The 15608-nt window shown below is 38.2% G+C and overlaps 1 protein-coding gene across 4 annotated transcripts in view; it reads left to right on the forward strand.

Annotated features, from left to right (window-relative positions):
- The window catches only part of GPM6A (glycoprotein M6A), a 342679-nt gene that overhangs the window by 180998 nt on the left and 146073 nt on the right, over positions 1-15608 (forward strand). The window contains exon 1 of one of the 4 annotated variants that reach the window (XM_082715846.1): positions 9097-9723. The exons of the other annotated variants lie outside the window; for them this stretch is intronic. Within the exon in view, the coding sequence (XP_082571972.1) occupies positions 9687-9723 (37 nt within the window). The 5' untranslated portion in view covers positions 9097-9686. Of the gene's footprint in view, positions 1-9096; positions 9724-15608 lie in introns of those variants that run through there. 4 annotated transcript variants of the gene reach the window in all.

Raw genomic sequence — 15608 nt, forward strand, 5'->3', positions numbered from 1 at the left:
TTGAGTTTGTACCAAGAACACAAGCAGAGATTAACACCTGAAAAGCTACTCCTGTGATTCTCTCTTTTATTTTGGGGGAGGTGCCCCAGGTAATTAGTTGAAGATAAACTGGGGTTGTCCTGGGGACACCCAGTGTACAGCGGAGAGCCACCAGGAAGCACAGGGAACTGAAGTGGTGATGGGTGAGGGTAGTGCCAGGTGCCCTGAGTGTTTGGCCAGGGAAAGGGGGGCAAAGGTGCAGCGACTGCCTGGCAGGGCTTCACGCATTGGGAGAATGATTGAATTGGGCAGCTTCTCGGAGCCTGTACAGAGTCCATCACTGATGGAGAGGCACAGTCCCCCAAGGTTGTGAGTGTGTGTTGTCTGTGAGACAGTCTCTGTTCCATGGTGTGTGTGTGTGTACGTGTTGTAAGGGTGTGGAGCAGAAGCAGCTCTTGTCTCTGCCCCCTGCATTCCATTCACTTTCCGGATACTTCTCTATTTTTTTTTTTTTTAAGTTTTTTGAAATTTATTTGACAGAGAGAGAGATCACAAGTAGGCAGAAAGACAGGCGGTGGGGGTGGGGAGGGGAAGCAGAGAGCCTGATTCGGAGCTCGATCTCAGGACTGTGAGTCATGACCTGAGCCAAAGGCAGAGGCTTAACCCACTGAGCCACCCAAGCCCCTGTTCTCTTTTTTTAAACCACGGTGGTTAAGTGGCCTCAGACACAGGTTTCAGCTTCCCAGTATTTTGTAGCCTCTCAAGAGTATTTGGAAACCTAAAGCTCTGGGCTTGAATCTCATCTTTGTCCCTTAAGAGCTGGGTGATCTCGGGGTGCCTGGGTGGCTCAGTGGGTTAAGCCTCTGCTTTCAGCTCAGGTCATGATCTCAGGGTCCTGGGATCAAGCCCAGCATCGGGCTCTCTGCTCAGCAGGGAGCCTGCTTCCCCCTTTCTCTCTGCCTGCCTCTCTGCCTACCTGTGATCTTTCTGTCAAATGAATAAATAAATTAAAAAAAAAAAAAAAGAGCTGGGTGATCTCTGCAAATCACTCTTTTTTTTTCAGTCCCAGACTCAAATTTTTAAATTTTATTTTTAAAGTTTTGGTAAGAACATTTAAGATGAGATCTACCCTCTTTGGCAGATTTTTTTTTTTTTTTTGGCAGATTTTTTAAAAAGTATTTTTATTAAGATATAATGTATTATTTGCCCGAAGGGTACAGGTCTGTGTATCATCAGGCTTACTCTTTTTTTTTCTTTTAAAGATTTTATTTATTTACTTGACAGAGAGAGAAAGAGAGAGAGAGCACAAGCAGGGGTAATGGCAGGCAGAGGATGAGGGAGAAGTAGGCTCCCTGCAGAGCAGGGAGCTTGATGCAGGACTCGATCCCAGGACCCTGAGCAGAAGGCAGACACTTAACTGACTGAGCCACCCAGGCGCCCCGTGCAAACTATTCTGTTTCCTCATCTAAAAATGGGAAATGATAATAATATTACCTACCTCTGACGACTGTTGTGTTAAATGAATTAGAACATGAATTAGTATTGTGTGTATCCAAGTTAATGTTTAATGAATGTAGTTACTAACTGATATTTTATATATAAAAGTATACAGATACATATATAAAAATGCTTTAACAAATATGTATATATTTGGTGTAGATACATATTTGGTAAAGCTTTTTTTATTGGAGTAAAGTTTTTTTACCAGTAGAGAAAAAAATTGACCAAACAACATTAATTGAGAGTTTGGTTAATTTGACATTGATACAATCCTTTTAATGTATTAATGGACTATATTCATGGAGATAATATACATATAATCATGCTTGTGGGAAAAGATAGGTAAAATGCAACGTACTTTATGATGAAAGCCTCAGCAGTATGGAACCAAAGGGAATCTCCATTCATGCAGATAAAATGTATCTACCCAAACCTACTACAAACACCATGAAGTGGGGACACTTGTTTACTGATTCAATTCAGAATTGGGTTGGTGCTCCTAGAGTGTGCAGGAAGATAGGAAAAATACATACAGATAAAGAGGTTAGAAAGAATCAAATCTGCTTTAGTTCAGAGATGCTATGGTTGCACAGAAAGTTTAAGATTTATACATTATTAGAACTGCAGGAGAGGTTAACAATTTCCTTATAGGATTAATTTTAAAATATTGAGTTCCTTAACTTCAGTCAAAAAGAATTGGAAAATGTCTTTTTTTTTTTTTTTTTTTTTGGTAAAAGAACCCAGAATACCTAAAAATAAAAACAATGAAGTATATGCAGAGCTTTTTGGGAGGACTTTTTTTTAAAATTTTTATTTATTTATTTGATAGAGATCACAAGTAGGCAGAGAGACAGGCAGAGAGAGAGGAAGGGAAGCAGGCTCCCTGCTGATCAGAGAGCCCGATGCAGGGCTCGATCCAAGGACCCTGAGATCATGACCTGAGCCGAAGGCAGAGGCTTAACCACAATGAGCCACCCAGGTGCCCCTAGGGAGGACATTTTTTACATGTTCTCAAAATATATGAAAGAAGTCCTGAATAAATGGACAGATAGCTCATGTTCATGGAAACGGGTTCAATTTTGTGAAGACGCTAATTGTGTCTCACTAACTTTGTGTAGTTACTGTGAGTTTGATAAATGCAAGTTATTTTCCCAAACAGTATTTGAAAGCTGATTTTAAAATGCATACAGTTGATCAAGGGGCCAAGGTTTTGCAAATGATTTTTAAGAGAATGATCCAATTCTGAGGACTTGATCTTCTAGATATAAAGTGACCATAAACTGACATAATTAAGAAAATGTATTATTATCTCAGAAATGGACCTACAGACTAATGACACAGAAGAGGGAATTCAGAAATAGTCACATTATATATAATGTAGTCATATACAGCATATATGTAATATAGAGTTATATTATATATTATAAATAATAGGAGAGCTTTTACATATGTGCACACAGAGACATGCATAAGAATATTCATTGTAATATTTTCTGCAGCAGTTTAGAAACGAGAAACAATATTAATGCTTATCAACAGGTTAGACCTACAAATATCATCAGAAGATTAGGGAAAAAGATGTGAGAAGATACATACAATAAAATACCATTTATAATCATATCAAAACCTGCAAAGCAACACTAAATTGTGTGTGTATACTTTATACATATATATATATATAAAATTATGAGGACAGTATACAGAATATATAGTATATATAATATATATGTATATAAGGCATACAGGATATATAGTATATGTGTAATATATGTGTGTGTGTGTGTGTGTATGTGTGTGTATGGTATAAGGAATAAAAACGCCTTGAGACTGATTGGTGGTTAACAGGGATCAGAGGTAGGATTAGGGAGAATGAAGAGGAGAATGCAGTTAACAAAAGGGCACAGTAATCTTTCACTATTTTATTTTACATGTTGGATAATAGACATATGGGTATTTATTATTATGTAAAGTGTTATGTCTGAATTAGAACTTTGTGCCAAGAGCCTTAGCTCATCTTAAATGCTCTTGGGTCTACTACTTATGTTAGCGTGGGCAGACATGGAGTAGTTTGAGGAACAGTCTTTGGAGTCAGAATGCCCATGTTATTTTGTGTAAATAATTGAACCTTTCTGTGCCTATTTCATTATTTGTAAAAATGGGGACACTAGTAACTACCTGATAGGGTTATTTGAAGATTAAGTGGAATAATTATAAATGCCTTGAACTAGTACTCCCACATGCTGAGGGCTGGGTACAATTTTGGTTATTATTATTCTGTGTTCCAAGCACTTGTTGAGTCCTCTCTGTCTTTGGGCTGAGCTGCGAGGTCTTTGAGAGCAGGGGACCACATCTGTCCTGATTGCTTGGCCCAGCTTTCACTACATGGTAGTCAGTGGATCAATTCAAGTTGAAGGTGTGATTGAGCTGTGCAGTTGATTCTCTGGTGAGCTCAATTTAAGTAACATTTCTGAGAAAATAAAGAACCAACTTGGGCCATTTTTTACTATCTCTTTCTCAGTTGGTAGCAGAGTTTGGATTTTGAGCTACTAAGCACAGACCCCTGCTGGTTACCGTGCTTTTGGGAAGCATGCTTTATCCATGCCCGCTCCCCCGCCTACCCCCTTACTTTCCCAAGCGTTATGCTTCAAGGAGAGCAAAATTAACGAAAAGGGTTTGGGTTTTCTCTAGTTTGTTAGCATTTTGGAGAGAGACAAAAACTATTTAGAAGTTTAAAAAATTTTAGCAATTTTTTGGCTTACAGTAAACACGATTATTCTTATTTTGGAAGGGTAAATGTGATCTGAGGAGTGTCACTCCTAGAAATTTACTGTCTCCTTATTATAATCAGTGCTTATGACAGTGTAGCTTTCCCTTAGTAAAGGAAACATGGCGCACTATTAATAATTTCCCACTTGCTTTTTTGTTTTACTGCCTGCTTTTTGAAATACCTGTTTATCATTCTGCTTTCAGCACTTGAGGCGTGGTCTTTTTTGTATATGAACACGACCTGTATCTCTTGGAACTATTGTAAAGACTATTGTCTACACTTTAAAACACTTTGTGGAAGCTGCTAAATGTAAGAGGAAGTGTATTTTAAGCCACGAGTTCATTCATTCATTCATTCATTCATTATTATCATTTCATTTATTTATTTGTGAGTTTGACAAATATCTGATGAAAGCTTGCTTGTAGGGGGTGGATAGAGTCTCTGACCTCACGGGGCTTGTGGGCTGCAGGCCAGTGGGGAAAATAAATGTAAAATGCCAACTTTGGGCAATAACTCCGTAATGTTATGTATTATCAGCGCTACCGGAGGCTCATTCTCTGGGTCAGGGAAGTTTTGCCAGGGGACAGTTCATTTAAGATCTGACACGTGAGTAGTTCTAGCTCTTTGAGGGTGGAGGGAGAAGTGATTTGGGCAGAAGGAACAACAGTTTGGGGGAGCGGAGGAGAGTGAGTGAGGAGTGACCGGGGAAGTTGGGCTTCAGGGCCTGGCTCCTCCCACGCCATGCCCCATCTCTCCCCCCAAACTCCGTAGGTTGAACTTTGTCCTAAGAACACTGGCAGACCACTGACTAGTTGTAAATAGACCATGACATTGTCACAATAGCAGGCTTGGCCAACTCTGAAAAGACAAAGGGGAAAGGTCTTAGTGTGACAGAGCTGGAGAGAACTAAAGGTAATTTCTTGGGGTGACTAATAATGGGTTTCTCATCATCTCCTTTTTAAGACTCCAGTCTTGAAGGGCACAAGACTGGTCTCTGGAGTGTCTCCTTGCCTCTTCAGTAACTCTGGGGACCAAGACTCAGGACTGGATTTTCCAGCACAAGACTCCTGAACACCTTGGGGTAAGATGGCCTATAAGTAGTAAAAGAGGGGTTTTGCCCATGTGGCCAGATGTTAGTCCATTTCGTGGGACCAGAAAAATACTTCTCTTTATGAGCTTTTGAGTCTTCAGTTTGGACCATCCAGAAGACCTTTCCTGCTCCCTTCCACCCCCTTCTTTTTTCCCTGGAGAATATCACATCCTTTGGGCATCAGGTCAGACCAACCTTTACCTTCTAAGAAGCAAGAAATCTTTCTCAACTCTCAAAACTTAAATAATAGGTTAGGTATTCTTACTGTAAGCATATGTAGAATCCTGTGCTTTTTTTTTTTTTTTTAATTCCAATTAGATGTTAGTTGTCGTGCCATGTTGTGATTTGTGACTTGTCTTTGCTATTACACTGTGAACATCATTAGGCCTGGAGCTTTTTTGTTAGTGTCTCTGGCCTCCGACAAGTTCCTATGTGTGTATAAGAATGCTGAATAAACATTTGTACAATTAAATAATAAAAGGATGGGGTGGCTCAGGGGGTTAAAGCCTCTGCCTTCGGCTCAGGTCATGATCCTAAGGTCCTGGGATCGAGCCTCAAGCAGCCTGGGATCGGCCTCTCTGCTCAGCGGGGAGCCTGCTTCCTGCCTCTCTCTTTGCCTGCCTCTCTGCCTACTGTCTGTCAAATAAATAAATAATAAATCTAAAAAAAATAATAATAAAGGGGAGTAGGAATAATGATATTTAAGTTTAGCAAGACCTGTAAAGACCATGGTCATTCTGTGTATCGACAGCTTTATATAATTACAAAATTTCAAAGAGTGTTATGCTACTTTTATAATACATTTAAAACATTCAAGTGTTTGTGGTGGTTTTAATTTTCTTTAGGGAAGTGTTGTGGAAATCAGTGTCTGACCGAGAGCTTAAACCAGCAGCCAAAAAATTTCTTTTTTATTGACATGTAGAAAGAAACCAACTAAGACATTTCCTTTGCAAGCTCATGCTGGATCTGTGTTTGAAACATCTGAGGGAATAAAACCGTTCTCAACAGCATTTACGTCTATACTAGGTTCGCGGTTTCACATACCTGTTTTGTTATCTGACTCAAAGACCTTAAATGTTTGTTTGTTTCTTTGTTTTTCACTTCTTAATGTTGATGCCGCATTTGGAGCCATCAGCCTGTTTCATCTGCAACCCTATTAACTTGACTATATCTTGAATCTGTATCACCGTGATGACTAAATTATATAAGAGAATAATACGTAGATATTTTCATAGCTTATATAATGAAATGTTTATAAAGATAAGATGAGTGTTAAAGAAAGAGTCAGCTCCAAATTAAGGTCACGTAAGAGAAATGAGGACTGAATGGATTTAGGTTTAGAGACTGATGTGTCTTCTAGCTTATGCAGGAAAAAACGTAACAAACATTGTAAATATTTCTGAAACACTGTTTGAAAGGGAAATCATATCTAACATTCATGATCCTATTTTTAAACCGCCCAGTGAACCCACACCACATATTTTAAATAAATGACTACAACAGAGGGTAAATGCATTGTGGTATAATGGAAAGGATGTGAGATTGAGCCATCTCGTCATTTCAGTTTCTAGGTCTTAAAGGAAATCTAAAGTAACAGTGTTGCCAGTCTTAAGGCTCTTGTAGGATATTTTAGAATTCACACAGTTTACCTTCACATAGTTTAATTCCACTCATTTCTCTTTTCTAACTAGTGTTCAGATACTTGGTTGTTCACAGTATTTTTGGTCCAAAGGAGATCAAGATTTTAAAACAATCTTAAAAATAACAATCAGCCACAACAACTCACCTGCCCTCGAATAGGGGGAGAAGGAAATGGGGAATTCATGGCGATGATGGCTGAAGAAGATGTGACCATCCTCAGTACCACTGCACTGTACACTTAAACATGATTAAAATGGTATGTTTTGGCCACAATAAAAAAAAAATAATCCTTGCCTACTGACAAGGGAGCCGTGTGTGCGCATGTTTCTGCTTATAAGAATTTGGTTAGCCTGGATTTGGGGTGGTTCTTCATATATTAAAAAAATCAGAATAAGTTGCTTTTGTCTTCTTTTGTTAACAATTTTTGTATGAAAATGTCCATTTTAGAGAAAAAGTTGATCATTAAAGGAATTTGTTGATCTGCCACAAAGCTTCCAGAAGGAAAAGTCTAGTTATTTTTCCATCCGTCTTTTCCAGTGAATGCTTTTCATTTCCTTATCATTTCTTCTCTTTCTTTCCTGCGCATGGTGGAAACGAAAGGCTGAGGTGGGAAGGAGCGGCTCATCATGGAATGTTGTAGGCAGGAAAACTGGCTTCCAGAGTCAGGGCAAGTCAGACAGGGATCACTAATGTGGGTTCTAAGACGTACTTGGTCCCTTTTTAGGTCTCTTTGAGTCTCGGTTTTTGTCCAGCACGAAATGAGGGGGAAATAATACTTCTGTTTGTTTTAGCAGTGGGGTTAGTGCATGTGAATGTGTTTTGTAGATTGTAAAGTGCTTCAGAAATTTAGAGTGGCATCATTATTTCTGCCGCTATTACTATTAATGATTTTTCACTGACGATTTCTGTGGTGTAAAATGAGGAAAGACTATAAATGAGGAGTGATGCTCCATTCTGTTTTGACTACATGCCAGGTTATGTCAGCCTAGGGATAAGTTGGAGCAGAGATGCTGCTAGGATTTGGCTCTTTGATTTCCCTCATGGTTTCTTTCTCTCAGTCTGTGCCCTGAGCAAGCAGCTTGCCCACAAACCCTTGAATACAGATCGAAATATACTCAGAAGACATAGTTTTTTTTTTTTTTTTAATGTATTTGTTATATTTACCTGTGGGTTAAATTCATTTGAATAGGGAAAGTAAATAGCAGATGATTGTAGAAGTAGGAAGGCTAAACATTCTTTTAGGAGAAATCCTAGAAATAAAGGGAATGTTATACAAGAACTGTCTTGCCCCTACATAGTTGCTTTTGTAATGATTCTGAAGGTGGTGTGTTTGTAACGTGTTACTGGCCCACTTAAAAAAAACATGGGAAATATGTGCTCTGACGTTGTACTATGGAGAATTAGGATGTGAATTAGTGTCCATTGACGGTAAGGAGTTAGTTTGTGTGTTGGGGTGTGTGTTTCTATGGGCTTGCTTATTTGGACATGGAGACAGAAACAGGGATTCTTCCTTTCTTTATACTTTATGCTCCAGTAAGGGCTTATGCCCCCTTGAAAGAGAAACTGTTTATTTTCTCACTATACCTTTTGTGAAGTACTGTCACTCAGTGGGCTGAAGTACAAATGCTAATTTATTGCCAGACTGCAGGGTTGTGATTTGCATTCCAAATCAGACTGCAGCTTTCCATTATAAATTGCTTATCCCTGTTGTTCCTTATCTAGAATTTGTTCTTCTTCTGTTATCCTACTCATTTCCCAGTAATGACCCTTGAAACAATTCCCATTTAAAATCAGTTTCCTATTTAAAATCAGCAGTTTTAGTGGACTAAAGTAACAATGAATTACCAAGACATCAATAGATACCTTTTAAAAAATTGCAGTGTTTTCCTCCCTTTCCTTTAAGAATTGTCAGGCACAGAAGTAAAATAATGACTTAAAATATGTCTTTCAGGCTTAAGGGTTTATATTCATTCTTTTGAAAACCATACTTCTCTATCTTTTTCAACCTGAAATGTGTGAGCTTGCAAAACCTCTGTTAATAATAACCTCGTACAGACAGACTCTGAGGTGGTTTAATTGCATCCTTTCTTGCCACTTCTAGATCAGATTAGCTAGAGACTCAGAGAGCAAAGGAAAACGCTTTTTCGCAAGGTGTCTGACTGGTGAGAAGCTGGGCTGCGGCATAAAGAACCGGCAGGAATCCGGGCTTTCCCACTCTGGTGGCAAAGAGGGGGAATCATGGGTTGGTGGTCTGCTTCATGTTAGGAGGACACCCCTCCATCTGTTCACAGCTCAGCCTCTTTCCAATTTAAAGCCCAGATTTCCATACAAACCTCAATTTCTTTTCCCCATTTTAAATGCAAAGCAAAGCTTGTGAATCACAGAGTCTCGGCTACTGGGATTCAGACCAAATTTCCCCCCAAAATTCTCGGGCTATTTGCTTGAATACCTGCTTACAGTGGTACACAATGGGCAGCTTTGAGAAGAAAAATTGATAATCTTCACGGAAGAGTAATTTGAATGAAATTACACTTGACAGCCTGTCTCCAAGCAAACAAGAGGCGCGAGGGAGACTTAGCTAAGCTCCGAGGACTTGCCCAAGCCACTGCTGTGGGAGCTGCCCAGGGAAAAAAAATCACCAGTTTTTCCAACATCTAATTGAGCTTTTGATTAATTCCGTGTACCAGATTCTACTGAAGAAAAGTAGCCATGGAAGAGAATATGGAAGAGGGACAGACACAAAAAGGTACTGTGCTAAAAGGGGTTTGTTTGTAACCAAGTAATTATTTTGCAGTTTCCTTGTTTGCTTTAGACACTTGCCAGTAAGGCTAATGAATGTTTCTCTCTTGGTAGGCATTTTTTCCCCCTTTTAGTCTATTCCTCACTTATAGTAATGTCTGTCTTGAATGTTGTCATTATTTGCAAATCTTTCAGATCTAAGTATCGGGATGCATAGTCGAGTTTGGTGATAAGAGCTTTGCGGTATTGTGAACTGTTTCTTAGACCAGTCTTTGTTAACGTTCCTTTATTTCATGTTTTCATGCTTGTCGAGCTGGGTCAGGGGACTCCTGGCGTGAACCACAGACGCAGTATTTGGAGCTTGTTGTTGCTAAAAATTTGATGATGTAACCATTATCGATAGCTTTGAATGGACATCTGATAGAACAAAGACCAAGCGTATATTTATTCTGTTTTGGTTGGTGCCTCGTCGTAAAAAAAATCTTTTTTTTTTCTTTGCGGGGACACGATTTAGTTTTAATATAGATGGAGCAAAGGTTCATAAATTTTCAGAGTGCATAGTGATGTTAAGGTTTTCCTTTCTATGGAGTTGACCATAATCAACTTCTGAGTAATAAATGTGAAGGATGTTTTCTGATTCATTTTTAAGCCTTTGGAGGTATATCTGGCTGTATAAATTAAAGTGAAATCATTTTTATAGGTTAGAAATGGCCAAATATTGACAATTTCAAATGATTTGGACACTCAAGAATGTGTGTGTGTGTGTGTGTGTGTGTGTGTGTGTGTCTGTGTGTCTGTGTGTGTGTGACAAGTGGTAGCTCTGGAGGGAACCATAGGTCTCTCTCAGAATCCCCAGCATTTTCTCTCATGCTTGTTCTCAGGCTTATGTAATGGTCTACAAAACGCTCTTGTGTTCTTAGGCTGGAAAGAGAGGCATAGGTAAGATTGAAGAGTAGTACTCGAAAGATTTGATTTTGAATGTATGAAAATTCATGATTTTAAAAAAGTGTTTTACGTGAAAAAATAGGTAGTTCGAAAGCTAGTGCAGTTTTCATGATTTTGAGCTTTGCTGAGACTCTCAACACACATACACATGCACACACACACACATAGTCAACACATCTATATAATCAAAGACTATTGACATTAAATATTTAAGTGTCTTATAAAAGCAATAGAGAAAGTTAATAGATAAGGTAATGCCCAAATTTATTAATTAATGATACTCTTATTAATGATACTCTGTAAAGAAACACAATAAGCTACATAGAAATCATGTGATCTATTTTTTCAATAAAAAATCCTCCATTATCTTTATTGTGTGAACAAATAGCTTAAGTATTCACCAATGATTTGAAATGGCAAATTTTCATGGTAATTTTCATCCTTGAAAGGCATCTCTATTGACTATTTCACTTTAGGAACAAAATATCTTATTTTCATATTTTTTTATAGCACATAAGGAGATTGCTTCTTGGCCAAGGAAAGATAAACTGGTAATTTTCACATAGAGAAGTGATATTCATTGCACTAAATAAAATTTTGATATAAATCGTGGATTGTGGTAACAGGTTGAAATGTCTGAGCAAGCCTGGTAGAGGCAGGAACCGAGAAGAATGATGTAATTAGTTATGATGTTTTTCTCAGGTAACACTGAAAATCTTTCCTTCATGGGGGTGGAAGCAGCAACGATGTGATGAGAGAACTTCCTGTTGCAGTGGGATTTTTGTTTTTTATGGGTTTTTTTTTTTTAATCATTAAGGTGTTCATATTTAAATTATATTAAATCATAAACAGTGGTAGAAAACAATTTTTTATAAATGGAAAGTTGTAAGTACATAAACTACATAAAGATATGTAAGTAAAGTTATCTATGATTAAGCTTTTTTAAAAAATTAATTGAGAAGATTTAACTCTCGCCATTCCTGGTCTATTCCTTTCAACTCTGCCAGTGAAACCTTTTCTATATAAGCTTGTTTTTAGAAAGTTATATTTGCACATAAATGCTCTCTGTGTATGTGCAGGGTTAGAGGAAACAATGCAATTTAGAGGATCTAAGTTGGAAAGCTACTTGACAAGCAGGTTAATCATAAGAGATTTTTTAAGAGTTTAGGTGGACCGGTTTAATGATTCGTCTGCTTTAAAGGACAACAGCACTTTGCATTAACTTTCATCCTGTTTCTCTTAATTGCATAGGATTTTCTTAAGTAATAATTCACATATACCAGAATTCTCTTCCATTTGAAAAATGCTTTCCTGTCCCTTCTTACAATTTAAATCTACTTTTCTCTGTTACAAATTAGAAAGACTTGAATTCACATATTTATCCATGTCGGCTTCCAAATTCAACTACAATATAAAATGGAAGCCTGTGGTTTCTTAAACATATCTGAAAAAATACGTAGTTGTTACCTAAAAACTTAAAAAATCTCCCATAAGAAATACAGTTTTCTTCATAACGAGATCTTCCTTCCCTATTTGATCTGTAAAAGGCAATTGAAAGCAGTCCTAATATTTACCCTAATCTAACTATATATGTTCATCCTGGGAGAGAGGATAATTTAAAAGTGTGGGTGACCTCACCAGTCACTCTGCTCCATGGCTTGGTGTGAAACTGAGATGGGGTCATTAATCTGTTGCTACATCCATTTCTGCTACTGTCCCAAAAGGTGAGTATCTCACTGTGCTGAATGGGAAGCTAGTGTTTTAAGAAATGTATGGGGTTTTTTGTAAAACATGCCCTCTAAGTAAAAGCCAGTCATTTGATCTTAGTCCTACCAAAGCAACAGTATGCTGATACTGGAGGAAAAAAAGGGGGAAAAGGAAAGAAGCTGTTTTGAACCTTGGCCCTGAAGTTCAGCCATAATAGACCAAGCATCCCTGTTGTCAAAAATTGAAGTACATGGTCATCCAGTCATGTCAACAAGGGTTTCAGTTACTGCAGCAGGATTGGGCAAAGTACATGAAGAGATTTTTACAAAGATTTAAAATGTATACACTTATGACTTGTAGGCATGCAACTATGCCCACACATTTTGCCCAGTCCTTTGGGAAAATATGTAAATGATTTAAGTAAGTCTGACCATTACTGAACTAGTGAATGTGTGTTCAGGTTGCTAGGCAGGTGGGTGACCACTGCTTTATAGACAACCTCAGTGAATGAGTTACTGAATTAGGAGGGGGTCAGAGCTGCTGAATTAATGATTAGAAGAAGTGACAAAATTGTACAGAGATAGAAAGGAAATAGTAAACAGGAAGAACTAGCAAGCTGGAATCTTCATAAGTTAGCTGAACTATTTCAAATAGCCAAAACCTGATTGACTTCATTTCTGAACATTTACATCATAGGAAACAAAGACTCAAAATAACATGTAATATCCCAGAAATGTTTCATGGACTGAAAAGATAATGACTAAAATGTTATCATGTTTTTCTCCTGTAATTAGCAACAGTGTATGAATCTGTGTGTCAGCTTTTTTATTTAAAAGAGATTTTATTCTTTTATTTTTTTTAAAGATTTTACTTACTTATTTGACACACAGAGAGAGATCACAAGTAGGCAGAGAGGCAGGCAGAGAGAGAGGGGGAAGCAGGTTCCCTGCTGAGCAGAGAGCCCGATGCGGGGCTCGATGCCAGGACCCAGATCATGACCTGAGCTGAAGGCAGAGGCTTAACCCACTGAGCCACCCAGGCGCCCTGTGTGTCAGCTTCTTGAGCTATGCACAGAGGCAACCACTGACTCCCTTCCAGCACTGATGCCTGGTTTACCCTCTCCTCAAGAGAAATCAATGCTCGGTGACCCTCGAGGACTACGTCACTAAAGGAAGTAGAAGTTGAAGCTCATGTGACCAGGCATTGTTTCATCATCTGAACACTGATCGCATAACTGCCGTTTAATGGCCGTCATTCATTCGTCCTTAACCCAACCTGCATGTGTCATGTCAGCATATCCTTAGCTTGTTACAACCAACCAGAATACGTGGATGAACAGACAGTACACAGGTTTATTTTTTTCTCTCTTTCAATCTTAATGTTTATCTCATAATTAATACTGTGCAATTATGTTTGATATGCCTGCTCATAATTATGTACTTTTCCTTTTATATTATACATTTCTACATGCATCACCATGAAGAAGTCGACACACAGAAGCGTGTGTATCGTATTTATGGGCTGACTGAAGTTCTTCTTCAAAATTTTTTTGATTCCTGTTAGTTTTGCCTTGAAAGATGACTTTGCAGCCTAACTCTTTTTCAGACAGACATCATCCCTAAAGAAAAGACACCACTGTAATAAGTGAAAAGAGAGGTAGCTTTGGCTTTCTGACAAAAGAGGATATTGGACAACTTAAATTGCCCAGTGATTTCCGCGCCAGATAGTGGCCTAAGGACTTCCCATAAATTAACTCACTGACTTCTCACAATGACCTTAAATGCTGCTAATATTGAGGAAACTAAAAATCAGATAGATTAATTAACTTGACCGAAGTTACAAAGTAGTAATGAGGACAGCCAGTCAGATTGAGGCCACACCCTGCACTGTACTCCATGTTGACAACAACCGGCCTACCACAGCTTGATTTAAGTGGCTCTGTTTCAACCACACACTTCTACTGCACTAATCAGCTGTGCTCTGTAATTTATGGCTGTGTTCATTGTCACCAATTGTGGCTTTTGTTGGCCAAATGTGGACAGCTTTGCCAAGGGTATCCAATCCCTACATGCTCCCGCCAGCAATCTATCACCTGTGAGTCTTTATTCCAAAAAGATGGGCTGGCTCAGTAGGACTCCCCCTTGAGAACTGAGAAAAGATGCTTCTTGATGTGCCCCGAGGGTCTCTCCATTCCTCCAAATACCATTATAGTGATGGAACTTCCCATGCCTCAGCTAATCTGAGTGAATCTCTGTTCTTGACAATCAAAAGAGTTCTAAATGAAACAAATGTCCAGATCCTTTTAGGAGTCTTATGTAAAGAGGCTTAATGTTAAGAAATTTCCCCCAACTTTGACCTGCTGTGCGGCTGCTGAACTAAATGTATACTTACTATATACTTAAATCTCAACCTGACACTACTCTTTATCCTAGGTAATTCTGAGTTTTTTCCTCACCAGTCGTTTTTTATAATTGAATGATTAGTTCAACCTAAAACTACTACCTACCAGTTAGCAAGTACTAGTAGTAAAATATTTTGAGAACCATTGCAAAGAAGTCAAAGAACCAGATGCATCAAAGTGTTTGCTTTATTAATAGAATTTGAATCTTTAATGGTATACCATTGAAATCAATCGAACAGTGGCTAGGAAAATAACAACCACAACATCAAAAACCCTTAAGGAGTCATTTAAACAGAAGAATTAATTAGCCTCCATATCCATCTTGGATGTTGGCTACTTTGCAGACTCATGAACAAGGGAATGGAAGGCAGCTAGGACTTCATCCCAACAACCGTTGTTAGTTGCCTTCTCAATATTTGAATAACAAAGCTAAAGGAAACACAGAGATTCAGATTTCATAAAGTGTGTAGGAGAAATCTGTCCTGTGATTTGGCAGCTCTGCTTTTACTAGCAGTTAATACTGGAGTCTAAGAAATTATCATCACATGGTTATCAAATGTAGCCCGAAGACACTTGCCAGTGGGAAACATTAAGATTTTTCATAAGACTCAGTAGATATTCCCTTAACTTCTACATTACTTTGATTATTATGACTTCTGCAGTTTAGATACAATATTTTTAGAATTTTGTCATCTTCCTATCTTTTTTTTTTTTTTTTTTGGATCAGTTGCTTAATTATGTTTTTTTATAACTGTGGTGCTATCTGTCTCAGAGTTCCAAAATACTCATAACACATGTTCCACCATCTTGGTAAGATAAAGGATACACAATAGGTTTTG

This window comes from Mustela nivalis (assembly GCF_964662115.1).
Source record: "Mustela nivalis genome assembly, chromosome: 20".
Taxonomy (NCBI): Eukaryota; Metazoa; Chordata; class Mammalia; order Carnivora; family Mustelidae; genus Mustela; species Mustela nivalis.